Genomic DNA, 26,520 nt, shown 5'->3' on the forward strand with positions numbered 1-26,520 from the left:
ATGTTTCCTCCACTCCTTGGCTGCTTGACAACGGCACTAGCCATCATATTGTTTGTTCTCTTAGCTCCCTATGTGATGCGCATACCTCACCTAATTCTTTTGTCACTTTTCCCAATGGGGATCATCACATTGTCACTCACATTGGGTCGGTTAAGCTGCCATATGACATTGTTTTACTTCATGTTCTTTGTGTGCCAAGTTTTAAAGTCAATCTAATCTCAATTAGTCATTCGACATCTTCAAGCAATTGTAGCCTTCATTTTAATTCTACTTCTTGTGTCTTGTAGGATTCGGCCACCTTGAGGATGATTGGAATGGGGAGCACGCATAAAGGACTCTTGTTTTTGAAAGGGGTTGCTTCCGCTGTACATCATGCTTTTGAATCAGCTTACCTTTGGGTTTTGTTCCATTTGCCCCTAAGCCAATATGAAATGAAAGCCTTTTGCTCTAAGTGTAACATAGTCAATGACACCTTCTGAGTTTATTCAAGTAGATAATTGGGGTCCCCACTCCACAACATCCGTTGATGGATATACAAATTTCTTAACCATTGTTAATGATTTTAGCTGTGCTACTTGGGTTCATTTGATGCATACCAAAGCTAAAACTCGTTTCTTTATCCAACAATTTTGCAATTATGTTGAAACACATTTTCATACAAAAGTTCAAACCGTTTGGTCTGACAATGGTCTAGAATTCCAAATGAAAGAATTTTATGCTTCCAAAGGCATTGTTCATCATACCTCTTGTGTTTACACCCCCAACAAAATAGGGTGGTTGAATGTAAACACCAACACATTTTTAACACAGCCCCTGCCTTGAGATTTCATGCGCAGTTACCTAAAACCTTTTGGAGTTTCTGTGTACTCACTACTGTCCATCTCATCAATCGACTTCCTTCTCGCAAATTAGATAAATATACCCCATTCCAAATTTTATTCAACCGAGCACCACTATACCACAATCTCAGTGTCTTCAGATGTCTTTGTTATGCTGTAGTTACTCCTCACACTTGTTCTAAGCTCCAATCCCGTGCTCGTGTTTGTATCTTTCTTGGTTACCCTTTCATCACTAAAGGGTATCGTCTCTTTGATCTAGAATCTCATAAAAATTTTATATCACGTGATATTGTTTTTCATAAGTCTATCTTTCCTTTTCATTCATCACCTCCTTCACGTGATGGTGTATCTCTCTTGCCTTATGGTTCCTCTGATGTTGATACGTTCTTGTTGGTAGAACAGGATTTGGTTCCTAGCAAGCCCTCACCACCATCCGATAATTCACCTCAATTGCCCAGTGTCTTCATTCCCACCTCTCAGTCTTCACAGGACAACATCCCTTCTCTTGATCACTCGTCTGTTCAAAAATCTTTAAGGCCTAAACAACCTCCCTCATACATTCATGATTACTAGTGCAACAACACTTAATGGGTGTCTCCCATCCCAGCTCTTCATCGGGTTAAGTCCTTGCCACTTCATCCAATTGGTAAGTACCTGCATTATGATCATTTTTCCTCTACACACAAAGCCTTTTCATGTTCTGTTTCTATCACCCATGACCCATCTAATGTATGTGAGGCGCTGAAGGCTCTTCATGCTAATCACACTTGAGATTCAATTCTCTTACCCAAAGGCCGTCAGGCTATTGGCTCCAAATGGGTATACAAGCTCAAATATAATCAGGATGGTAGCATTGCTCGACATAAAGCGCGTCTCGTTGTGCAAGGTTTTAATAAACATTTTGGCTTCGATTATACGAACATTTTTTCTCCGGTGGTCAAGATGGTCATTGTCCATGTATTCCTAGCTTTAGCCTCTATGGGTAATTGGTTCCTTCATTAAATGGATATACATAGTGCATTCATCAATGGTGACCTTACGGAAGAGGTCTATATGAAACAGCCTCCCAGGTATCCCACTACAAATCCAGACCTTGTTTGTTGGTTACACAAGTCACTTTATGGGTTAAAACAAGTGTCTCGTCAGTGGAATGCAAAATTTAGCTCGGTTCTTCTTGCTTTTGGCTTTCGTCAATCCAAATGTGATTATTCTCTCTTCACTTTGCGCAAATGTCTAGATTTCATTGTTCTTTTGCTTTACGTGGATGACATGGTGATTGGACGAACATGTGAAGCACTTATTACTTCTGTTAAGCTTTATCTTCATGAGTGTTTCAATATCAAGGATTTGGGTGCTATGAAATACTTTCTTGGGCTTGAAATTTGTAGTTCTTCTTCTGGTTTAATCCTCAATCAACGAAAGTATACGCTGGATCTTTTGCATGATGCTGGTTTCTTGAATGCCAAGCCTCTCACTTCCCCAACAGAATTGAATACTCATATTTCTATACACTCGGGCACCAGTCTTGATGATCCTTCTTGTTATCATCAGTTGATTGGTCGTCTTATGTATCTCACTTTGACACGTCTTAACATCAACTACATCGTCAATAATTTGAGTCAATTTTTGCAGCAACCTTCTGATAAACATCTCCAGGCTGCTCACTGTGTCCTCCGCTATGTCCTCCGCTATTTGAAAGGTTCCCCTAGACAAGGCTTGTTCTTTCTTTTCACACATTCTTTTGAGCTTCATGCTTTTTGCAATTCTGATTGGGGGGGTTATCTCGATTCTCATAGATTTGTTAGTGGCTTTTGTATCATATTAGGTGGCTCTCTTGTGTCATGGAAGTCCAAGAAACAACACATTGTTTCTCTTTCTTCTGCGGAGGTCGAGTATCGTGCCATGCCAAACACTTACAATGAACTAGTTTGGCTCTCTACTTTACTTACGGACTTCTATGTTCCTCATTCCCGGCCCATTCCTTTGCATTGCGACAGCAAGGTTGCTATTCACATTGGGAACAATCTCATATTTCATGAACATACTAAGCATATCGAAATGGATTGTCATGTTGTTCATGAGAAGGTTCACTTTGGTTTCCTACAACTCCTGCACATCTCCTCAACTGAACAACCTAGTGACTTACTCACCAAACCGATCATTGTGAATCAAATTCAGTATTTACTTTGCAAGCTGAACGTTCTTGATGCTCACCGTTCACCTTGTGGGGGGTGTTGAGCAGCAAAACGGCATCGTAGACTTTTACTCCTTTAGGTCTAGTTTAGGCGGGACATTTGAGCGCTCTTTTCTTTACATTGTACTATTCTTTATTTATTTTATTCTTTAGGATATCTTGTAAAGATATATACTTGTTGTACAACATTATATGGTCAATTCGAATACAACAGAGTTCTTCATCTCTTCAGTTTTCTCTACTAGAGTTGCTTTGTTTACAATTTGAGGTTAAATGAAGAAAGACTTACTATATTTGATTGAAGCCATCAAGCCAAGAATTATGGAGAATGATATCAAGTCTTAAAGTCCTTATATGGTGCACTCAATTTTGATCTATGAAGGGAAACAAAGTCAAGACTATTACACATTGATTCTCTGAACTCCTAAATTCAATGGACGTGATTTGGTGGGAAAATTATCAAGTTGGTTGGAGAATAAGTGTGATATCACTTTCTATTTATAAACTTTGAATCAAGATATTCTTGAAGATGACAAGCTTAATTAAAATATTTAATGATTCATGCAAGCAAAAGTCAAGATGTTTTTAAAGTGGTGGAGTTGCAAATAAGGAGATTATTTCTTATCAAAGACAAAAACGTGGAAGTGATTGAAGGATATCATATGAGCCAAATCAAAGCTATTACTTGATTGATTCATTTGGCTGGAGAAGAATCAAATTATCGAGAAAATCAAGAGGAAATCAAGGAGTCCTTGTGAACTATAAAAGGAGTTCTTGGGACGCCACTAAAGACACAAGAAAAGTCTTTACTCTCAAGCATATTCTATTGTCCCAAATTAGAGAGAGCAAGACTTCATCTTTTCCTTCACTCGACTACAAAAGTCTCTTAACATTCTTTCATATTCTTCACCTTTAGCTTAGTGCTAATCCAGGTGTGAAGAACTGATCTTTATTGTTTATCTTCACCAATTGCTATAGCAATTCCAGGTGTGAAGAATCCTGTCTTCTTGTGAGCTCTTCTAAATTCAAGTCCAATTTTCTATCCGTGAGCCTCACTTTAAAATCTCTTGAGAGTTCCTCCTAGTTTGTTGAGTGCAAACACTGAGTGGGTGAATCATTAAGCCCATCTTTGTAAAACCCAAACCAAGTACTATATTTGTGAGATTGTGGAAGAGTTGGGGTAAGTTTGAAACCCTTGTGTAAGAGTTTTGTAGAGCTCTTGAAAAGCCACACCTTAGTGGAGGTTGGAAAATCCTAGGTTGGTGAACCTCGGTAGTATATGTAGGAGAAGGGTCTTCGAACTACTCTAAACTACTTGTGTGCTCTTTACTTGTTTTACTTTTACAACTTTCATTAACTCTTCTAATCTAACATAACTTGCTTTATTTTATTTATTTTATTTACATAACACTAATCTGATTGAGTATTATTTATTTATTTTATTCCTATTGCTCTAATCTTCTCTAATCATAATTAAATTTGATTAATCTGTCTTTACTTTATATTATTATTTACTCTGTACATATTTGATTGCTTGTTCTATAAAATTGCAAGTTAAGTACTTTCTAGTGCTTATCTTGTCGATTGGTTCCTATTGTGCAATTTATTCATATTGCTCATATAGGCCCATTTGTGTGCAATTATACTTTGGCATTGATTAAATTGATAGGATTTTGCATCTAGACACATTACACTCATGTGTAACCTAGATCCAATATATTTGTGTGTTTAATATTTTTAAATATCTTCTCAATATTTCAAATGATTTAATGTTCAAAAATGTTAGAGATCCAAGTAAAAAACATCTCAATCATCTAATAGTGGATCTTGTCCCTTGATTGATGTAAGTGTAGAGCCTACAAAACCTGATGATTGAATCAGAGAGTGACACATCCACTACTGGGATGACTGAGATGCTTTTTACTGGGATCCCTGTCATTTATGTTTGATGTTCTAAACTGAGACTGCTAGGTGATGTTTAGATTTATGCTTTTGACAATAAATATCATAGATTGCATGAACCATAGAAATTTAAGGGTATGGTCTATATGGTTGTTAGATGATATCCATACAACTTGATGGATTTTTGGTAGTTAAATTTGAATGTTAGGAATAACATGAATTGCTAGTAAAGTATGTTCGATATAATCAGCAATTGACTATTGAATAGGTAAGGGAAATCGACTATCAATATCGATGATAATTAAAATTAGTATGCCAAAAGAATATAGTAGTATTGGTGATGGTGAAATTAGATACCCTAGTGATTCTCTCTTGATTCAAGTTATCGAAATTACTAGTTTACATTTTAGTTTTTAGTTTAATTACTCATAACGTTTAACTGTCTCTAATTTTGAGGACATCGTAGGAGATAGGCCGAAGTCAGAATTGTTCTTGACACTCTGAAGGATGATCAGCACATGAAAGCATGTAAACTATAGGGGCTGAGGGTGTGCTTAGGGACTACTCTAACGCTCAAGTAAGTAACAACAAAAAAGGAGAGTGCATGGTGATCTTCTCTCAAATTGCTATTAATTATGTTAGAGTGTAAAAGTTGGAATCGTTTACCTATGTTGGGTGTTCCTTTTTATATGAGCTATAAGAGTTATATTTTTGAAAGGAGTGAATATCCTCTCCTTGATCTCAGACCAGATCATAGGAGGGTGAATCTTGATTACGTTCCTTAGTAAAGTTTGTCCTCTTGTGGACTCTTAGTCTTTGTATGGTGTCAAGTTACCAGGATACCGAGCATCTATGCTTGGTCTTATACTGATGGTCGCTCCTCTATCCTGTCGAGGAGCTCTTCTCCTCTTCCTACATGGATGCTCGCCTTTAGATGTTCTCCTGATGTGTGTCTTTGGGTGTCATATGTTAGGATATGTAATACCCCTAACTTCTTTTTCTTTCAGAAATTAGGTAGGGCCAACATATGTTGAGTATATACATATATTTAAAAATCATTAGAAATTAATACCGAGTGATTTGGGAGTGTACAAGTGGTTTTAAAATTGAAATTTGTGACTACAGGTGTAACTGTCCGAACAGCTTTAAAAAGCCGTTCGGATAGCCATAGAAGAAATTGAAACAGAGACGGTTTCAGGCCGAGGTGTCCGGACGGCCATCCAAGAGGTTCGGACACCTTTCTAAAATCAGCACGCATGACTTGTTTTAAAAACACTCATTTCAAGATTTCTCTTCAAATACCCGACCCAAACAAACCCTAAACCCCATTTTCTCTCAAATTTCCTCCCTTCCATCAATCTAAGATCATCAGCCAAGGTAAGATTATCCTCTTTCAAGTTGTTTCAAGTTGGATTCATAACTTCTCTCTCTAGCTTACATATTCTTAAATTCCTCTCTTTGTTCTAATCTTTCAAGGTTTGAACCCAAACTCAAATCCATGAGTTCCTACATCATTTGAGGCCTAAAGGAAGCTTGAATCCCTTCCTTCTACTTGTCTCTACAACCTTGGTAAGTTTTCTTAAACCTAAAAGCTAGTATCTAGAGATTGGGTGATTTGGTATTCTAGGGTTTTTTGGGTTTTGTAGATTTGGGAAAAATCTTTAAATTAGATGAAATTAGTGATTTAATAGGTTGATTTAGACTTGTTTATGGTTGTATTTCTAGATTCTATTGTTTGTTGGAGTAGCAAGCTTGAGTAGGTGAAGTTCAAGAACTTGGAAAGTTTTGGGTAAGAAAAGGTAATGGTTTCTTGATTTATTGGGTTAATTTGTGTTAGATATGTGAAATTGAAGTTGTTTGTATATTGATTGGTGAATGGGCTTACCGAATAATAGGTTGATTGAGGCCGGAGAATTCAAGGTTGAGTATTGGTTTACATAGCTAATTTTTGGAGTGCGAGATAGGGAAATTTCACCCCTTTTCTATTTTCTTGAATATGTCCTCCTACTAAGAAAGCTTATCTTTTCTCATTATTCATTATGATTTCGTTCTCGCCTTAATTGCACCTAAGGAAGAGAAACCCCACTTTGTGATTTCTTCGTTGTATGACTTGAGTTATATTGCATACCCTACTTGTTCAATCTTCCATTAAGCATGAATTATTCTTGAAGATGCATCATGTAGTAATATATATAAATATATATGTACGTTATATGTATACCCTATTGCATAGCCATGTTAGACATACATTGTAGTTGCATGGAAGATGTCGGGTATGGACCCGTATATCTCCTAGATTTGATTGATGTGAAATGTGGAATGCCGGTGGGCTGTTCAGGTTTCCTATAAGTATGGGAATGTCGGTGGGCCGAGTCAGGATTCCATATGTGCTCGAAGCACCATGCGATGATGTCGTTGGGCTGTTCAGGATCCCGATATGTATAGGGATGTCGGTGGGCCAAGTTAGGATCTCGTATGGTGTGGTTATCTACTTGTGTTTTGGTGTACATGATGTTAGCTATCATATTGTTGCATTTGTGACTTTCTTTAATATTTCAACCTTATATTATTCACTCACTGTTTATTATTCCCTACTGGGCCTTTCGTTCATTCTTTTCTTTTCCTTATTCCCTTCTCGCAGGTAAGTCTAGTTCTGGTACCAGGGTTGCGGATCAGGAGGAGCGTGCGTGACATGGATAGGCACCTAGAGAGTAATAGGACTAGATGGTTCTAAAATTTAACTATGTTATTAGTATTTTGTCGTACTTGTTTCCTTGGTTGAGACATGTTGTGTGACACCTCAATTCGATGGTTGGATGGACGGTTGGGAGGGTGCTCCATGTGATCGGGACTCCCAAATCGGGTTTGTGAACTTCGTGTCCTGATGATTGATTTTGCATGCAGGATTGCTCTCTACATTGGTCGTTTGATTATATATGTTATTGTGTGTGGAGAATTTATATGTGATTGTTAGGTGGCCTGAGGCCTTGCCTAGATTTGAGAATTTATTGATGATATGATTTGTTAGGTGGCCTAAAGCTCTGCTTACATTTGAGAATGCATTTGTGATATGAATTGTTAGATGGCCTGAGGCCCTGCCTAGGTTTGAAGATGTAATTGTGATATTTGCTGCGCATTGACTCCAGGTTGGCATTCTCCGTAATAAGGGAGGTGTTGTCGAAATTTTTGGTGATTTAATAATTGAATTAATTAGTAGATTGACTAAGATGATACCAAAAGGAACGCATTTAGGTCGGGGCATTACATTTTGGTATCGGAGCCAGATTGCCAAATATAGGATCTGTGTATGGGTCTAGGGAAGTGCGTATAGTTTGTTAGTAAGTCTCCAGGCCATGTCACGACCTCCACTGATTCGGTATGTATTCTTTCTCCATAAACTCTTGTTTGAGTTGGTTGTTGCATTGCATTATCTGTGGTGATGCGGATGGATACTCATAGGACAACTCGATCTTCTCGTACTACGGAGGTCTCTAGTGTCGAGGGCACGCGAGGGAGACTGAGAAGCCGAGTTAAGGGCCGAGGTGGTAGGATGACGGGTACTACTAGGCGTACTTCCAGTACACAAGAATCAGTAGCTGATTCTAATACAGGGACACAGGAGGAGGGGATTGTGCAGGATGAGCCACATACGGGGAGTGGTCAGCAAGCGAGAACCGCAGTTGTTCCACCAGGGTAGGTGCAGGAGTCCCCACGAGTGCAGGTCATAGTAAGGTCACTAGCTCAGGTGGTATAGACTCATATCGTTAGGGCACCAATGGACAGCAGTGAGGGGCAGATTTTAGGAGTTGATATTGAGGATAGAATTGTGCCTAGGACGGCACGAGAGTTATATGAGATGGAGCAGCTGCGTAAGACAAATCCCCTAGAGTTTTCTAGAGAGGGGGAGGGTTTTGAGGCTGGGGAGTGGTTGTGCCAGATGAGCAGGCGATTGGATACCTTGGCCATACCAGACAATAGAAGGATGATGTTGATCTCATATTATTTGAGGGGGATAGCTTTCGAGTGGTGGGATTCCTTGGATCAAAGGAAGAATGATTTGACTTGGGTATCCTTTCAGTTACTATTCATGTAACGGTTAGTGCCACGGTCTTTCCAGGCGGATAAGGCCAAACAGTATCTTAATTTGGCGCAGACACCTGAAATGACAGTGTCATAGTATACCAAGAAGTATGAGGAGTTGTACAAGTATGGGAAGAAGTATGCTCTAGATGATGAAAGCAAAGTTGAGAAATATCGAGACGGTCTACTTTCGAGCATCTGTAGGATGGTGATTGCTTCTAGGGCGAGGACTTATGATGAGACGGTGGATATGGCACTAGAGTTAGAGCGAGGAGAGCACAACTCCCACCAGTATTGGGATGTGCAGAAAGGTCTTGAAGCTTTAACAATTAGTGGCAGTGGAGGAGGTAGCCAGAAGAAATTGAGGACTGAGTTTCAGGGCTTGAGGGGCCAGAAGGTTGATCAAGGCAAAGGTTTGGGGCCAAGGGATGGCAAGATTGTGTGTTTCAAGTGCGACCGGGAGGGCCATAAGAAGAATCAGTGCACCATCATGGGAGTCAAGTGTTTTGGGTGTGGTATGATCGGTCATAGGAAGCATGAGTGTCCACAGAGTGGCAGAGCTTTAGAGTAGTCACAGGCACCGGGTTTCCCACCCCAACTCCTACTCCAGCTCTTCCTTCTACCGTTTCGTTAGAAAACATTTGCATTAGGACACCAGGAGGCACCTGAGCATCCTAACTTCATTGGAGGTACCTTTCTCATTTCAAATTATTGGGTAAAGGTTTTATTTGATTCAGGAGCTACGACATCATTCATTTTTGCGTCCTTTACACGTGCATTGAGTTTGAAAATCTCTCCAATGAGGCGAATGTTTACGGTAGACACCCCTTTTGGGCATTTCACCTCAGTAGATGGTATAGTTCTTGATTGTGTGTGTCAATTTGATAGTATAGCCCTGAAGGCTAATTTGTATGTCTTAGACTTCAAGGATTTTGATGTAATCCTTGGGGTGGATTGGTTAACAAAGCATCATGCGTTGATGAACTTTTGGGAGAGGAAGGTCACTCTTAATGTACCGGAAGGAGAGGAGATATAGTTACACAGATCGAAAGGGGTCTCCCTCACTTCATGGACAACCCTTCATATCAAAATTGTAGGATCACAAGTTTGATTACATCAGCACCTAGGGGTGATTTAACCATAGTTTTTAAACCCGACCCGCGTGTCGAACCGTTAAGGTTGAAGGGTCAAGGGTTTCGAGGTTCAACCGTTACGATGGAGGTTGAACTGCGGGTTTTTAATAAATAATAAAATAATAAAAAATTATAATTTAATAGTTATATACTGTATAACTATATACTATATAGCAAGTTAGAGGAGCATACCTGTACAATTCAACCATAATTTTTCTGCAAAAATTTACTAAATTTTATAGCAATAAGCAAATCAAATGAACAATTCATAAACCAAACACAAAATTCAAATTCATTAACAAAAATAAAATAGTTTTGTGTCCATTGAAGGTAAATTACATATTTGACCTCACAATTCATTAACAAAAATAAAATATTCTTTGTTTTTAAGTCATTTTACAAAACATGCGGGTTTTCTTTTAACCCGCCAGGTCACGGGTTGCCGGGTTTCACGGGTTGACCCGCGGTTTGACTCGGGTTGATGCACAAACGGTCTTTTTCCAACAAAAAACCGGAGAGACCGCCGGTTCGCGGGTTTCACGGTCCGACCGGCGGGCCGGTCCGGGTTTAAAAACTATGGATTTAACTACTCCTACATGTGTGGTAGAAGAGTAGATGAATGTATTTCCGAATGAGTTATCCGGATTACAACCGAAGAGGGAGATTGAATTTACCATTGAGTTGCATCCGAATGTTAAACCAATTTCGATTCCACCATATCGGATGGCTCCTGCAGAATTAAAGGAGTTGATGACTCAGTTGGAAGAGTTACAAGACTTGGGGTTTATTAGACAAAGTGTGTCCCCATGGGGAGCACCAGTATTGTTCGTAAAGATGAAAGATGACTCGTTGAGGATGTGTATAGACTATCGACAATTAAACAATGTTACGGTAAAGAACAAGTATTCGTTGCCACGGATAAATGATTTGTTTGATCAGTTGAGAGGTGCTAGGCATTTCTCTAAGATTAACTTACGTTCGGGGTACCACCAATTGAGGATTAGAAATGAGGATATTTCAAAGACGGCATTCAGGACACGATATGGGCATTATGAGTTTTTAGTGATGCCATTTGGGTTGACAAATGCTCCGACGATGTTTATGGATTTGATGCAAAGGGTCCTTCGCCCATTTTTGGATAGATTTGTGGTTGTGTTCATTGATGATATTTTGATTTATTCTCCGACGATAAAGGAGCATGAGGAACACTTGAGGTTAGTGTTGCAAACGTTGAGGGAGAATCAATTATATGCTAAGTTGAGCAACTGTGAGTTTTGGACTACGGAGATGAAATTCCTAGGTCATGTGATTAAGCAAAAGGGCATTGCGGTAGATAACTCTAAGGTCGAATCCGTGTTGAATTGGGAGAGACCAAGAATGTTTCCGAGATTGGGAGTTTCTTGGGATTAGTAGGGTATTATAGGAGGTTTATCCAACACTTTTCACATGTTGTCGCACCTATGATGCAACTCACACTAAAAAGTACACCGTTTGTGTGGTTGGATGAGTGTGAGAAAGTTTTTGAGGAGTGGAAGGGTAGGTTGACATCTCCACTGGTATTAGTGGTTCCGGAGAGGAGTGTAGGATACCAAGTGTATTGTGATGCTTCCAGATTGGGTTTGGGTTGTGTGTTGATGCAAAGAGATAGGGTAGTGGAGTATGGTTCTAGATTGTTGAAAATACATGAGAAAAACTATTCGATTCATGATTTGGAGTTAGCGACAATTGTATTTGCTTTGAAGCAATGGAGGTATTATCTTTATGGAGATAAATTTGAGGTCTTTCTGGATCATAAAAGTCTTAAGTATTTATTCACCCAAAGAGAGTTGAATTTCCGACAAAGGAGGTGGATGGAGTATTTAGAGGACTACGACTTTAGTTTACAATATCAACCAGGTACGGTAAATGTGGTTGCGGATGCATTGAGTAGAAAGCATAGAATTGCTAGTTTGTTTATACATGAGTGGGGAATTGTGGAGACAATAAGTCAATTTGGTTTGGGGTTTCAAGGTGTAGAGGGAAAGGTGTATTTGGGTAGTATGACTTCTAGACCGATGTTGATTCAAAAGGTGATAGATGCACAAAATGGGGACCCGATTTTTGATACATTTGAGGAGGACTCCGGATGGGTTCGGGGTGATGATAGAGGTGTGAGGTTCACAGGGAGATTGATAGTACCCGATGACAAAGAGCTACAAAAGGAGATCTTGAAAGAAGCACACCATTCTCGGTTTGCTATGCATCCAAGAGGTACGAAAATGTACCAAGACTTGAGAATAAACTTTTGATGGAGAGTCATAAAGGCTGATGTAGCTAGATTTGTGGCAAGATGCTTGACATGTCAACAAGTGAAGGTGGAACACCAAAGGCCGGCGGGTTTGCTACAACCCCTATCGGTGGCACAATGGAAATGGGAGATGATCACCATGGACTTTATTATGGCGTTGCCGATGACACCGAAGCAAAATGATACCGTTTGGGTGATAGTCGATAGATTGACCAAATCAGCTCACTTTCTACCGGTGAACAAGACGGACACCTTAGATTCATTGAGCACATTATACGTGCAAGAGATAGTGAGACTCCACGGAGTGGCACTGTCCATTCTGTCTGATCGAGACCCGTAATTCACGGGTAGATTTTGGGGCAGTTTGTAGGAGAACTTAGGGACACGGCTAGATTTCACCACGACGTATCACCCACAAAGCGATGGGCAGAGTGGGAGGACTTTCCAGATTTTAGAGGATATGTTATGCTCTTGTGTGGTAGATTTTGATGATAATTGGGAGAAATACCTACGTTTGGCAGAGTGTGTGTACAAGAACTCATACCAGAATAGCATTGGGATGGCACCATATGAAGCACTTTATGGGAGGCCCTGTAGGTCACCATTGTGTTGGGCGGAGTTTGGAGAGAAAGCGGTTTCGGGACCCAAAATGATGAATAAGGCGAGAGACTGAATTGAGAAGATTAGAAAAAGGTTGATCACGACTCAAAGTAGGCAAAAGTCCTATGCGGATAAGAGGAGGAGGCCATTGGAATTTGCGTTTGATGACAAAGTATTTTTGAAGGTTAGTCCACGACGTGGCATTCAAAGGTATAGCAAGCAAGGGAAGTTGACACCGTGGTTTGTGGGTCCTTTTGAAATCCTTGAGCTAGTTGGATCGATAGCCTATCGTTTGGCACTTCTACCAAAATTGGCTAAAGTTCATAATGTGTTTCATGTTTCTATGCTACGAAAATATGAGTCGGATCCATCACATGTTTTACATTGGACCACATTGGAAGTGGAGGAAGATGGAAGCTACACTCTTCAATCGATGAGGATTTTGGATCGAAAGGACAAGGTCTCACGATCAAGTGCGATACCATTGGTTAAAGTCTTATGGGTGTATCACGACACGGAAGAGGTGACTAGGGAGCTTGAGTCGAAGATGAAGGAGAAATATTCGCACTTATTCGCAAGTCTAGGTACATTTTTAAATTTCGATGACAAAATTTCTTTAAGGGGGAAAGGATGTAATATCTCTAACTTCTTTTCCTTTTAGAAATTAGGTAGGACCAACATATGTTGAGTATATACATATATTTAAAAATCGTTAGAAATTAATACCGAGTGATTTGAGGGTTACTAGTGGTTTTAAAACTGAAATTTGTGACAACAGGTGTAACTGTCCGGACAGCTTTAAAAAGCCATCCAGACAGTCATAGAATAAATGGAAACAGAGATGGTTTCAGGCAGAGGTGTCCGGACGACCATCTAGGGTGTCCGAACACCTCCCTAAAATCGGCACGCGTGACTTATTTTAAAAACACCCATTTCGCGATTTCTCTTCAAATACCTGACCCAAACAAACCCTAAACCCCATTTTCTCTCAAATTTCCTCCCTTCCATCAATCTAAGATCATCAACCATGGTAAGATTGTCCTCTTTCAAGTTGGATTCATGACTTCTCTCTCTAGCTAACATATTCTTAAATTCCTCTCTTTGTTTTAATCTTTCAAGGTTTGAACCCAACTCAAATCCATGAGTTCCTACATCATTTGAGGCCTAAAAAAAGCTTAAATCCCTTCCTGCTACTTGTCTCTACAACCTTGGTAAGTTTTCTTAAACCTAAAAGCTAGTATCTAGAGATTGGATGATTAGAAAATCTAGGGTTTATGGGTTTTGTAGATTTGGGGAAAATCTTTAAATTAGATGAAATTAGTGATTTAATAGGTTGATTTAGACTTATTTATGGTTGTATTTCTAGATTCTATTGTTGGTTGGAGTAGCAAACTTGAGTAGGTGAAGTTCAAGAACTTGGAAAGTTTTGGGTAAGAGAAGGTAATGGTTCCTTGATTTATTGGGTTAATTTGTATTAGGTATGTGAAATTGAAGTTGTTTGTATATTGATTGGAGGATGGGCTTATCGAATAATATGTTGATTGAGGCTGGAGAATTCAAGGTTGAGTATTGGTTTACATAGCTAAGTTTTGGAGTGCGAGGAAGGGAAATTTCACCCCTTTGCTATTTTCTTGAATATGTCCTCCTACTAAGAACATTTATCTTTTGTCATTGTTCATTATGATTTCGTTCTCGCCTTAATTGCACCTAAGGGAGAGCAACCCCACTTTGTGATTTCTTCGTTGTATGACTTGAGTTATATTGTATACCCTACTTGTTCAATCTTCCATTGAGCATGAATTATTCTTGAACATGCACCATGTAGTAATATATATATATATATATATATATATATGTAGGTTGTATGTATACCCTATTGCATAGCCATGTTGGACATACATTGTAGTTGCATGGTAGATGTCGGGTATGGACCCGTATATCTCCTAGGTTTGATTGATGTGAAATGTGGAATGTCGGTGGGCTGTTCAGGGTCTCAATATGTATAGGGATGCCGGTGGGCCAAGTTAGGATCTCGTATGGTGTGGTTATCTACTTGTGTTTTGGTGGACATGATGTTAGCTATCATATTCTTGCATTTGTGACTTTCTTTAATATTTCAGCCTTATATTATTCACTCACTCTTTATTATTCCCTACTGGGTCTTTCGCTCACCATTTTCTTTTCCTTATCCCCTTCTCGCAGGTGAGTCTAGTCTCGGTATCAGGGTTGCGAATCAAGAGAAGCATGCATGACATGGATAGGCCCCTGGAGAGTAATAGGACTAGATGGTTCTAAAATTTAACTATGTTATTAGCATTTTGTCGTACTTGTTTCATTGGTTGAGACATGTTGTGTGACACCTCAATTTGATGGTTGGATGGATGGTTGGGAGGGTGCTCCGTGTGATCGGGACTCCCGAACTGGGTTTGTGGACTTCGTGTCCTGATGATTGATTTTGCATGCATGATTGCTCTTTGCATTGGTTGTTTGATTATATATGTTATTGTGTGTGGAGAATTTATATGTGATTGTTAGGTGGCCTGAGGCCCTGTCTAGATTTGAGAATTTATTAATGATATGATTTGTTAGATGGTTTGAGGCACTGATTAGATTTGAGAATGCATTTGTGCTATGAATTGTAAGATGGCCTGAGGTCCGGATTAGGTTTGAAGATGTAATTGTGATATTTGTTGCGCATTGACTCCAAGTTGGCATTCTCCGTAATAGGAGAGGTGTTGTCAAAATTTTTGATGATTTAATGATTGAATTAATTAGTAGATTGATTAAGATGATACCAAAAGTAACGCATTCCGGGTCGGAGCGTTATAGGATACGTGGCACGTTCTGAGTGGAGCTCATTTTGATATTATCATATGTCTCCACACATTTGGTCATGGTCATCTGATTGGCTAAGACTTGAAGTGTAATCATTACCTCTATTTAACATGAGGATATCTCTTCTGCTGCTCATATCAAAGGATAGGATATGAGAATGCGAAGAGTCACCTCAGATATGACAGTTGGTGGCATTTGGTCACTCCCTATAAATAGGGTGTTGTCACTTTCACTTCTTTACACATTCTTCTCTCCTTGCGAGAATATTAAATTCCTGACCGAGCATTCCCTTTTCTTCTGAGCATTTCTTTTTCAAGCATCTCTTCAAAACTTCAGGTGCGTTCATGTCTTTCTTTTATATACTTTTGGGTTTGTCCTCTTCATTTTCTGGTTCCTCATCTTTAGGTTCCTCCTCTCTAGGAAACTCTCCTCGCCTGGCGAGATTTAAGAAATGATGGTCATGGAGCCTTCAAGCAGTCTTCTTAGAAATCATCAAGGATGATCTTCCTCCTCCTAATTCTCAAATTGGGGATGACCCTTCTGACCGAGATTATGAGCAAATCGACATGCTCACGGGTTTGACTGAGGACGTATTTATTGTGGGAAGGCATCGTTTTAACATTAAGTGGTCCTGTATAGCTCTTGAGAAGTGGGAATGTCCTTTCCACCCTCATAGTTGGCCAATTTGCTATTTGTCTTGAAGCTCTTACAGCGCATTTGGTTCATAATTGTGTCAGATGAGCATGAGATGATAAGGAGGAGATGAGTGCAAGGTGAGTGCGAGGTGAGTATGGGGTGAGCATAGTCATGTTTGGTATAAAATAAAGAGTGAGCATAAGTGTTAGAATATTAATAGTATAATTTCTATATTACCCTTATTTTTCTTTATAGAAAATAAAATAATAGTTATAACAAATGTAAAAAAGTCTTTTACCCATCAGAGCTCATTCTCCATTGTGGAGGATAGTCATTCTCATCATTTTGGTGAGTTTGGCAATTCTCTACAAGGGAGAATAGATGGTGGAATGAGTATTCCATCCTCCAAAACTTAACCAAACAAGAGAATATATTAATCTCACCCTCATCCCTTTAAAACACCAACCAAATGCCCCGTTAGAGTTGGAGCTCGGATCCTTTTTTCTCCAATAATAAACTAGTTTTTTCCGTAGGTTCAGCTTTTGTCCAACTGCTCTTACCCCCAACTCATATACTTTTCTTTACACTATGTTGACTTTGTGTGCCAAACACCACCTCAATTTTTCATCCTCGGTCTTACAACACATGCTTGACTTTTCCAATCTACTTCGGGCACCAGGGATGTATTACTTTAAATTTAAACATGGTATCCAATGCCCTAAGTATGACTCTTTTATCCATGACTGGAAGAAGAGTTTCTTTTTTGTACAGATTTCTTTAGATTTTGAGGAGAACCTTTGTCTAGACCACTTGGTTGATTCCCCTGATCTTTGATTTCGAGTCTCTACCCAAGCTGTTTAAAGACGAGGAGGAAAGTTCGGGCAAGCTAAAGGCACTTTTGTCTCCTACGATTCCTTCTATAAAATTTTCTTCGGATGACTTTGACAATCCCTTGTCCTCCATAGAGTCCAGGCAGCTATAAGTTTTCACAATCTCAAGCCAAAAACTTCAGATCTCACTCTCTCTCTAATTTCAAACTCTCTCCCTCTCTAACTCTTTAAATCCAGTGTTTTAGAAGTTGGATTGAATTGGTCGGTTCAATCAATTTAACCGAGTACCGGATGGTCCATGGTTCAATTAAGCTCAAACTGGACAATTGTTGGACCAGTGAATCCTTGTGGAAAAACTGAGTTGAACTAGTATTGAACTTATTTTATATTAATTTTCATACGAAAATAAATTTTAATTAACTTTTTATTTTAGATAAATAAAAATAAAAATTTAACTGATGCCCAAATTTTCCAAAAGGAGTACTCACGTCGATTCTGTAATGACTTTCACAAGAACCTAAAGTTTTGTTTATAAGAGTTATGGTTGTAAATTCTTTGTATTTCCGATATGTTTGTTGTATGGTTTAAAAAATATATTAAAAGTATTGTTAATAAGAATTGAATTTGAGGATTCGAGTAGAAAATTCTATGCCTTTTTTTTGAAATACCATTGAAAAAAATAAAAATAAAAATAGTCTTAACGACCAAAGTAACATAATTTTTATTACCCATAACTTCTGCATTATATATATTTATTTCATCTTACCGCCGATCGGCTGATTATATCGCATACAGTTACTTGATCGATATGATTCTGATACAGAATTTAAAACATTTCTTAAATCTCTCTCCGATCAAGTCTCACCATCTCTCTATATGGAATAAAAACTCTATGATCCATCTCTCTTTCTATCTCTGCTCTCAAGCAACAATTCCAACTTATGAAGGAAATCTAATGTATAAAATCAGTGGTGGATTTAGCTACTTTGAGAGGGGCTAATTGCCCCACTCTAACTTTATTTGTGTCATGATCAAGGTTTTTAAAACCGGACCGGTCATCGAACCGGAAAATTGTTCGGTTCAAGGTTCAATGGTCCAACCGGGGTTTGAACCGGGTTCAAACCGGTTCAATTGTAATATTCATTAAATATATATTTATTTAATATAAATAATATTAGTTAAACAAATTATACATTTAATAACACTCAAAATAATATGAACATACATCAATAACATGCATTAATTGAAAAATTTACAATCATTCATAAGTCCTCTAGTCTTAAGTCTTAACTCTTAACATAACAAATAATAAGATCTTAAGTAGTACAAAACTACAAATCAAGTTCAAGTTCAAGTTCACCACAATAGTATAAATCCAAAAACAAGTTCAAGTTCAAAAAAGTAGTACAATCCAAAAACGAAGTAGTGCAATTCCACAACCAAAAGTAGTACAACAATTCACAATCTAGTGACCAACATCATATCCAAATCAAGTTGTAGCCCTAGCATCATCATTGTCACTTGTATCGCCAATATTGAGTTGCTCGTTTTCACCAACATCAAACGATGTAAAGTCAATGTCCTCATTTTCCTCACGATCAACAATGACATTGTCATCTAAAAAAATTATAGTAACAAATCACGCTCTCATAAATGTAATAACTAATAAATAATGAAGTAAAAATATAATTTTGATGTTTAATGCTCATACCACGTCGTAAATGTTGGTCGCTTGTATCAATTGTTAGATCTTCTATATTGTCATAAAGCATTCTCTCTAAATCATCATAGTCCATAAAAGTATTATCCTCCTCATCCTCAACAATCCAAAATTCAGTCTTATCAATGCATTCATAATCAACAGGATCATAAGACCTTTTTTTATATTTGTCCCTACAAACATGTATTCATTAAAGCAATAAATTAAAAATAAAATATAAGCATGAGTTTTTCAAAATTGCAACTTTGAAGTATTACCTGTTTTTTAGACGCAAATTATATTGCACATATACAAGATCATTAAGTCTTTGATGCTCCAGCCTATTCCTTCTTTTGTTGTGTATGCGTTCAAAGACACTCCAATTTCGCTCACACCCCGAAGATGAAGAAGTTTGTCCAAGAATTCGAATAGCAAGCTTTTGCAGGTTTGGAGCACTATGACCAAAAGTCCTCCACCATTCATCTAAAACACATAAGAGAAAATATGAGAGAAATGATAATTAAGTAGTTACAAACCACAATATTTATATTGTTTAATAGTACCTGGTTGTGTACTCTTACATGTAGTGTAAGCAAGTGCTCGCCCGAAACTCTCTAAACGATCACGAAACAATCTCGTTTCATCTACAACTTTTGACTGCATATTCTCTGGAAAATTGTTCTCTATAACATCAAGAAGACCTCGCATAACCTCAGGATTACTACAAAAGTTGTCACTATCATATTGGAAAGCTGGATTCAACCAGTAAGCAGCAGCATGAACATTTTTTCTCAACTGACGATCCCAACGTTCCCTGATAATATCTGTATAAGGCTTATGCAATCTTGTTTTCATCCTAAACATCTTCTGAATGCATATTTCTGCTCTATTAATCCCATCATAGATATACCCAATAGCAGGCCTTTCATCAGAATCAGCAATACGCAACAAGCGTATAATAGGATTAACAATTTGCACCACAACAAAAACATCATTCCAAAACTTATTATCAAGAATGGTGGTAACAACAACTTTTGCTTTCTTATCTTTTGCATATCTAGAATCAACAAAATCCTTGCTAGTCACTAATGCTTGTAGATCATGCAGATGCTCATGGAGACTATCCAATGCTATAAAGGTAGTAGCAAAGCGAGTCGCAGCTGGACGAATAATCTCTTTCCAACCCACTCTTTTCCTCAACCAAGATAACAAATATATATGATTGTATATAAACACAGTTATCTTCGATGCACGAGATGCAAGTTGACTCACAAACGCCATTTTATCAAAATCTTTCAAAATCAAATTTAAACAATGGCATGCACAAGGAGACCACTCAATATTGGTATATTTATCACTAATCATCTTCCCAGCTGCAACATAATTGGATCCATTGTCTGTAACCATATGAACAATATTTGTATGCCCAACCCATTCAACAACTTCATCAAATAACAAAAACAGAGCTTTGGCATCTTTAACAACATCAGAAGCATCAACAGTTTTTAGAAAAATTGTTCCTTTCGGACAATAAACAAGAAAATTAATCAATGTACGATGTCCTATAGCATCAGTCCACCCATCACCCATTATCGTGCACCCTGTATCTTTCCAAGTGTCTTTCAAAGAATCAACAAAAAATTGCACTTCCCTTTTCATATCTCTCAACAAAGTAACACGCATAGCATGATAACTAGGACCTTTATATCCAGGACCAATAGCAATTGAAGCATCTAAAGCAGATTGATAATAAATAGAGTTCAATGCATTAAATGGTATGCATGCATCATACATCCATCTAGCCCAAGCCATATCTGCCCTACGCACAGCCTCTTTGGTAGATAAAGCACTCCTTATGGAGATTTGAGCTCCTGGAGTAGTCCTTGGAGCAAAAGAATTAGCTATCTTTCCCTTTCCACGTTCATTAATTGAGATGACTCGCTTTTTAGTAGGAGGATTTATCTCTTGGGAACCATCAATAGGTGTGTTGGAATCTCCATATGGATGTTCCCTTTCATACCTCTCCTCGTCTTCCAATTTTTTCTCAATATGAGATTTCAAACTTTCTTCCATTTGATGTCTAACTTCATAAGGAACTTTTGAGCATCTAGTAACTTGACCTTTTTTCCAAGCAAGGTGTTGTTTCAACCTATGAATGCCCCCACCTTTGAATTGCTTTAAACAATACAAGCAAGTATAAATTTTGGTACCTTTGCCATCAATTTCAAAATTGACATGTTTCCAAGCCGAATCTGTTTTCTGACGTGCTCCTCCTACAGAACCAACAGAAGTAGGAGAAGACATGGGCGCAACTGCAGGAGAAGACGCAGGCGCAGCTGCAGGAGCAGAAGTGGGCACATCTGCAGGAGTAGAAGCGGCGGTAGAGTTGTGCTCCGATGATGACATTATTTGCTTCAATTACTGTCAAGTGTCAAATGATAAAACATATAAATATAAGTAATTAATTACAGATTGAGAAGCAAATATTTGCATGGTTTCCTCTACACATCCATCTAATGCTTGCATGGTTTCCTCATATGTATTCCTAATACTAACAATTTGAGTTTATTAAAATCTTGTGCAGCATTTAACTTTTGATAATTATCGAGATAGTCATAGACTCATAGGCCATTCAAAGTTAACCTGGACATTTATAGGAAATCAAATCAGAGTTTTCCTAACATACCTCTGGTATAGAGTATAGACAGACCGCAAACGATTAAACAAATCCCGTGTTTGGCTGCTGGTGCTGTGCTCGCTGGCCTGACTGCTGGTGCGGCGGTGCTCGACTGGTTGCTGGTGGTGCTCCGGTGTGGAACCAAGGAGGTGGACGTCAACGGTGGACCTGCTGGTGATGGAGAGAGATTGAGAATTTGAGTCGACTTTGTGAGTGAATGAGTTTGTCGCTAGGGTTTTCATCAAAAGAAAACTAAAAACGACGTCTTTTTGAAGCTTAGAAGCAGTCTCTTAAGCAGTAAAACGACGTCATTTATGCTGATAAGAGAACCGGCCGGTTCATGTGAACCGACCGGGTCATACGGTTCAAACCGGAACCGGCCGGTTCTCTATAAAAACGCCGGTTCTAAAAATGCCCGGTTTTCATGAAGCAAACCGGACCGGACTAAGGCCCGGTCACCGGTCAGACCGGTTCGACCGGCCGGTCCGATCCGGTTTTCAAAACCTTGGTCATGATATCATACCCGTGGGATTGGCGATTGGATTGGTGATTTGGACGAAGAATCTTTATCGGGTCAGGTTTTACAACCTTGAGGTGATGTTCGATTACCGCTACCAGCTCAGTTGATTTGGATAACAATTTTTTCAAATAATCAGCTCAATTAGAATATCAATGTGTTGGTTATCTTTTACTCTGGACAGGAGATCTCACAATTTCGGCTTTTGGAAACTAGAGTTTTGTGGATGTTGATGATGAATTTGCAGGTGTGCCCCAAAAGATTTGATAGGATTTTGCACTGAGTCTGACATCTGTACCAAATGGACTATGCGCGGTTAGAGAATACAAGGTTGATTTTAGGTGTAAAATACACATATTTTTTTGGGCTTAAAGTTGCTATTTTTCTATGTTGATTAGTGCAAAATACTGCCCATATTGGTGTTTTATGAACAGGTATGCTGGAGAATAGAGCTGTCACTAGACATAATTTGTAACTTGTTTTGCAACCTATTGTGGCCACGGAACGCGGGAATAAGTCCTGCACATTTAAGTTACTGACATGGCAAATACAGCTTGGCCATCTTAGGGTTTAAAGTATACATAAATAGGCTTATCTGCTGAAGAAAAATACGCACTGCCGCAACTGAGGAACAAAGACCAAATTTGGACAGAGAGAGTGACGGCAAGAAGGAGAAGAGGAGCATAAAAGCTTGGGCAATTCATCTCCATTGAAAAATCTCAAGTCCTCCATTGATTCGAATATTGTTAATGAGTATTTTTATGGTTTTTATTAAGATTATGTGTAACTAAACTCTTTTCTAGCTAGGGTTTGATAAGTTCTTCTACCAAAAACCTTGTGCACAGATTTGATTGACATTTAGATTAAGTTTAATTCTTTGTTCTCTGGATTGATTGCTTATTTCCTATTGTTATGCATGCTTGATCAACATCATAATTCTAGGAATTGTTAGTTGAACATATTCGGTTGACCATGATCCGGTGTTTGACGAAGTAACAAAAACTTGCGTAAGATCCAAGTTTTGGGAACATAGGACATAATTGATTGGGTAATAGACCAGTATCCTAGATTGTGCAAGTATATTTCCTGGTGCCTATGCTTGTCTTAGGAAACTCATAGGATATACCAACCAAGACTCCTTTGATAAGAAAAGATCTTGCAACTGGACCAAAGTCAGGATCGTTGTTTAGAGAAATCTAATTGACTGTAGCTAGACCAAAGCCTTTCAATTAACATTGTTAAAGTTTTAAATTATGTGATTGCGTATTAATCTGTGTGCACAGGTGGAGGTAGTTGACAGGCCAAACCCAAGCTAGTTTTCATCCATTGATATTTATTTCAATTTTATTGTTAGTTGATATTTGAAGTATTCGTGATTTATTTTATACTATTGTTAGTAGCTAGTTGGTAATTAATACAGTCTTCGTGGATTCGATCCCATTCAACATTTACTGTCTTTCGGCACGTACACTTGCGAGTAGGTTAAACCCGTCAGTATTGAATTGTAAGTATTTCTTGTGATAAAAATTATCGATCAGTTGTTGCCTCGAGGTTTGCCTTTCGGGAAAATGACTTGAAATTCGTGGAGTATCAATTTTTCGTTTCTCTCTTTTCCTTAGCTTTTATATTATTTTCATTTATTTCCCAATTTTGTTTTTATTGAAAATTGACAAAGAGAAAATAAAATAAAATTAGTCGAAGGTATTTGATAAAAATCTAGATTCAAGATCATCAACCCTAAATTAATAAAAAAAACGAGTTAATAGGTGGCCTAAATCACAGAACAAAGAATATCAACGACATTCCAAAATAATATCCAACCAACCCTCCGTCTCTTCCTCTACTGTCGCAGTCACTTCTCTCAGCCTTCGTCTCTCTCTCTCCATCTGGTGTTGAATGATTCAGAAGCAGCAATATATGGCCGGCCAGTGGAGAAGTCAGTTATGGCTTTGACCCGAAAGAATGACAAGGTAGATTGAGAGAATAGAGCTGGACTAGAGAAGGAAAAGGAGCGTGTGTTTTGTAAAGAATGGAAATGAACCTCCTCTTAAATTGAAATTTGAATCCACGTATTTAGCATCTAAATTTCAAACCTTTGTAAATTGAAATTTTGATGGCACGTGTCGCATGTTGGATGGAACATGCACACCACATCAGATGATAACGTGGTACACATCTTCCACCCTAAATAGAATAACCCAATCAATCGTGAAAATATTCATAGTTGATGTGCACCACGACATGGGGCGTATGCTCCACTGAATACACGACAAGTGTCGCATTACATTCGAATAAGCAAAACACTTCTTCCTCCAACATGTCTCCATTGATCTCACCCACCTAACCACTCCCAGACTCATCAGATCTAGACCCAAAAAGGCCTTGTGAGGTTGTGGGGAATATCTCAAGACTAACACGTGAAAAAATCTAATTGGTCACTCCAATTGGTTTATTTTTTCATTAACCACAAATCCATTATTTTGGGGATTCGCCTACCACTAAATTTAGAAATTGATTTGGGGACTTTCTTCAAATATTCAAATGAGTTGTGTAAGTATGAAACTCCTCCACTATATAAAGAATGGCAAGACCTCAAGGTAAAGTTTAAGCTCTATTTTGTGATTATATAGGCTGGTGATTATCTTGAAGACTGACTTGAGCGTCAGAGTGCCCTCGATCACCAAAATGGCCATCGATTCACTGACCACCTTTGTTTTTAGGGTGAAGGCAGCCAGATCACAGAGGAGCAAACAATCGACATCCCAGCAAGGCCAAGGAGTATTCGGTCAGCGTAATGATCGATTTTTGTTCACTACATTTTAGCGATTATAGTGGGAGCGATCTGTTTCCACAAAAAAAAGCAAGTTGGAATTTTGATATGAACACCGTGAGATATGAAGTTGGGTTGGAAGCAATCCCCAACAACGAAACAACCACGATGAAGATGGGGGAAATGGCCATCCGGCCGTTGGCATAGATGCAAATCCCTTAGCAATTAATGTGGCAGCAAAAGGGTAATACCAACAGAAGAACAAGTGGAAGTGGAGATTTGACGCACAACGGAGTATCTCGAGTCCTTGCACAAAATGCTCATTGAAGTCAAGCGGAAGGGAAAACACCCCTCAAAAGCCCTCCCCACGAAGCGGGTGTCAAATAGAAGAGGTGGATCTCATTTTTGAGCGGAGAAACTCACCAGGCAAACATTCATACACCAAGAGGGAGCATGAAAGAAATTTGCACCGAGAAGAAGAGTGTGGGTTGGATCGATACTCTTATCATGCTAACGACTTGAAGGCCGATCTCATCTATGGTGCCTAACAAAGAGTAACGAATGCTCATGATGAGATGACGACCTCCCACTTCACTCGTGGGATCAAGAAAATGAACATACCAAAGAGGCTAGTTATGCTGACATTTGAGCAGTTTAATGGCCAAATCTATGACCTATTTGGACCAATTCATGCGCAAGATATCCTATGGGAAGGAGATAAGCCAATCTTATGCAAAGTCTTCCTATCATACTTGGGGCCAATGGCCTCGTGATGGTTCCACCAGCTTCCTCGAAACTCGATTATCCCATGACGTGAAATGACAAAGCAATTCATCAACCGTTTCATCACCGGTTGCTGAGAGTCAAAAACTCTCAACTATTTGCTCACCATGAAACTGAATAGTGGATAGGAGGTCTCTAATTATCTATATAGATATTTGGAGATGTGTGCCGAGGTGGAAGGTTGTGATGAGCTGACAGCTGCCATGTCCTTAAAGATTAGGCTACCGGACGGATGTAAGCTAAAAGATTCGCTAACTTTATATCAATCGAGCAACATATCTACCCTTCAAGACAGGATGTGAAGGTACGCCAAGGTGGAATTCCCAAAGGGTAAGAGAACGGCTTCACCACGGAAGGAGGACAGAGGGTCTCAAAGTGGCCGAACTAGGCATGATAACATAAACGTCTCAGGCAGAGCCTAATGTAGCAGGACAGGGAGGAGATTCGGTCAATTGTTCAACATGCCAATCCACAAACTATTGTATGAAATTAGGGAGGAAACACTCCTAGTTAGTCCTCTAAAAATGTTTGGGCACCCAGATCGGAGGAACGGGAATAGGTACTGCGCCTTCCATAGAGATGTGGGCCATAGGATTGGAGAGTACAACAACTTATGTCAACATTAAAAGAGCTGGCGAGAAAGGGAAGCTAGCAAAGTATCTAAAGAATAGAAGTGCCGATAATGCTAAAAATCAGGATAATGCCATGGTGACTACTGGTCAAGTAGATGATGCTCCA

The 26,520-nt window shown here is 38.8% G+C and overlaps 4 protein-coding genes across 4 annotated transcripts; 3 read left to right on the forward strand and 1 right to left on the reverse strand.

Annotated features, from left to right (window-relative positions):
- The first annotated feature begins 1,841 nt into the window (after positions 1 to 1,841).
- Positions 1,842 to 3,077, forward strand: LOC120008737 (uncharacterized mitochondrial protein AtMg00810-like). The gene has a single exon (XM_038859114.1). The coding sequence runs from the start codon at positions 1,842 to 1,844 to the stop codon at positions 3,075 to 3,077; it is 1,236 nt and encodes a 411-aa protein (XP_038715042.1).
- Positions 3,078 to 8,710: 5,633 nt separating this feature from the next.
- On the forward strand, positions 8,711 to 9,586 carry LOC120008738. The gene is made up of 2 exons (XM_038859115.1): positions 8,711 to 9,001; positions 9,113 to 9,586. The coding sequence occupies exons 1-2, from the start codon at positions 8,711 to 8,713 to the stop codon at positions 9,584 to 9,586; spliced, it is 765 nt and encodes a 254-aa protein (XP_038715043.1).
- A 1,177-nt stretch (positions 9,587 to 10,763) lies between these two features.
- On the forward strand, positions 10,764 to 15,670 carry LOC120008739. The gene is made up of 9 exons (XM_038859116.1): positions 10,764 to 11,039; positions 12,266 to 12,398; positions 12,498 to 12,771; positions 13,150 to 13,411; positions 13,490 to 13,619; positions 13,814 to 13,944; positions 15,238 to 15,252; positions 15,350 to 15,435; positions 15,625 to 15,670. The coding sequence occupies exons 1-9, from the start codon at positions 10,764 to 10,766 to the stop codon at positions 15,668 to 15,670; spliced, it is 1,353 nt and encodes a 450-aa protein (XP_038715044.1).
- Positions 15,671 to 18,610: 2,940 nt separating this feature from the next.
- Positions 18,611 to 21,908, reverse strand: LOC120009908. Its single transcript, XM_038860638.1, has 5 exons — positions 21,722 to 21,908; positions 21,246 to 21,456; positions 19,314 to 19,518; positions 19,048 to 19,229; positions 18,611 to 18,953 (listed from the first exon to the last, which is right to left on the reverse strand). Exons 2-5 carry the CDS (start codon positions 21,439 to 21,441, stop codon positions 18,826 to 18,828), a joined length of 711 nt encoding a protein of 236 aa, XP_038716566.1. The 5' UTR covers positions 21,442 to 21,456; positions 21,722 to 21,908; the 3' UTR covers positions 18,611 to 18,825.
- Between the last annotated feature and the right edge of the window lie 4,612 nt (positions 21,909 to 26,520).

This window comes from Tripterygium wilfordii, chromosome 11 (genome assembly GCF_013401445.1).
Source record: "Tripterygium wilfordii isolate XIE 37 chromosome 11, ASM1340144v1, whole genome shotgun sequence".
Taxonomy (NCBI): Eukaryota; Viridiplantae; Streptophyta; class Magnoliopsida; order Celastrales; family Celastraceae; genus Tripterygium; species Tripterygium wilfordii.

What these genes read in the sequence shown, in the direction of transcription:
- LOC120008737 (XM_038859114.1), top strand. Translation starts at nt 1,842, where the DNA reads ATGGATATACATAGTGCATTCATCAATGGTGACCTTACGGAAGAGGTC.
- LOC120008738 (XM_038859115.1), top strand. Translation starts at nt 8,711, where the DNA reads ATGGACAGCAGTGAGGGGCAGATTTTAGGAGTTGATATTGAGGATAGA. An exon ending in GGAAGAATGATTTGACTTGG is followed by an intron (nt 9,002 to 9,112) that starts GTATCCTTTCAG and finishes ACAGTGTCATAG; the next exon opens with TATACCAAGAAGTATGAGGA.
- LOC120008739 (XM_038859116.1), top strand. Translation starts at nt 10,764, where the DNA reads ATGAATGTATTTCCGAATGAGTTATCCGGATTACAACCGAAGAGGGAG. An exon ending in GCACTTATTCGCAAGTCTAG is followed by an intron (nt 13,620 to 13,813) that starts GTACATTTTTAA and finishes TTGTGACAACAG; the next exon opens with GTGTAACTGTCCGGACAGCT. An exon ending in GATGGTTGGGAGGGTGCTCC is followed by an intron (nt 15,436 to 15,624) that starts GTGTGATCGGGA and finishes ATGATTTGTTAG; the next exon opens with ATGGTTTGAGGCACTGATTA.
- LOC120009908 (XM_038860638.1), bottom strand. Translation starts at nt 21,441, where the DNA reads ATGTCATCATCGGAGCACAACTCTACCGCCGCTTCTACTCCTGCAGAT. An exon ending in AATTTGCGTCTAAAAAACAG is followed by an intron (nt 19,230 to 19,313) that starts GTAATACTTCAA and finishes ACATGTTTGTAG; the next exon opens with GGACAAATATAAAAAAAGGT. An exon ending in CGACCAACATTTACGACGTG is followed by an intron (nt 18,954 to 19,047) that starts GTATGAGCATTA and finishes TAATTTTTTTAG; the next exon opens with ATGACAATGTCATTGTTGAT.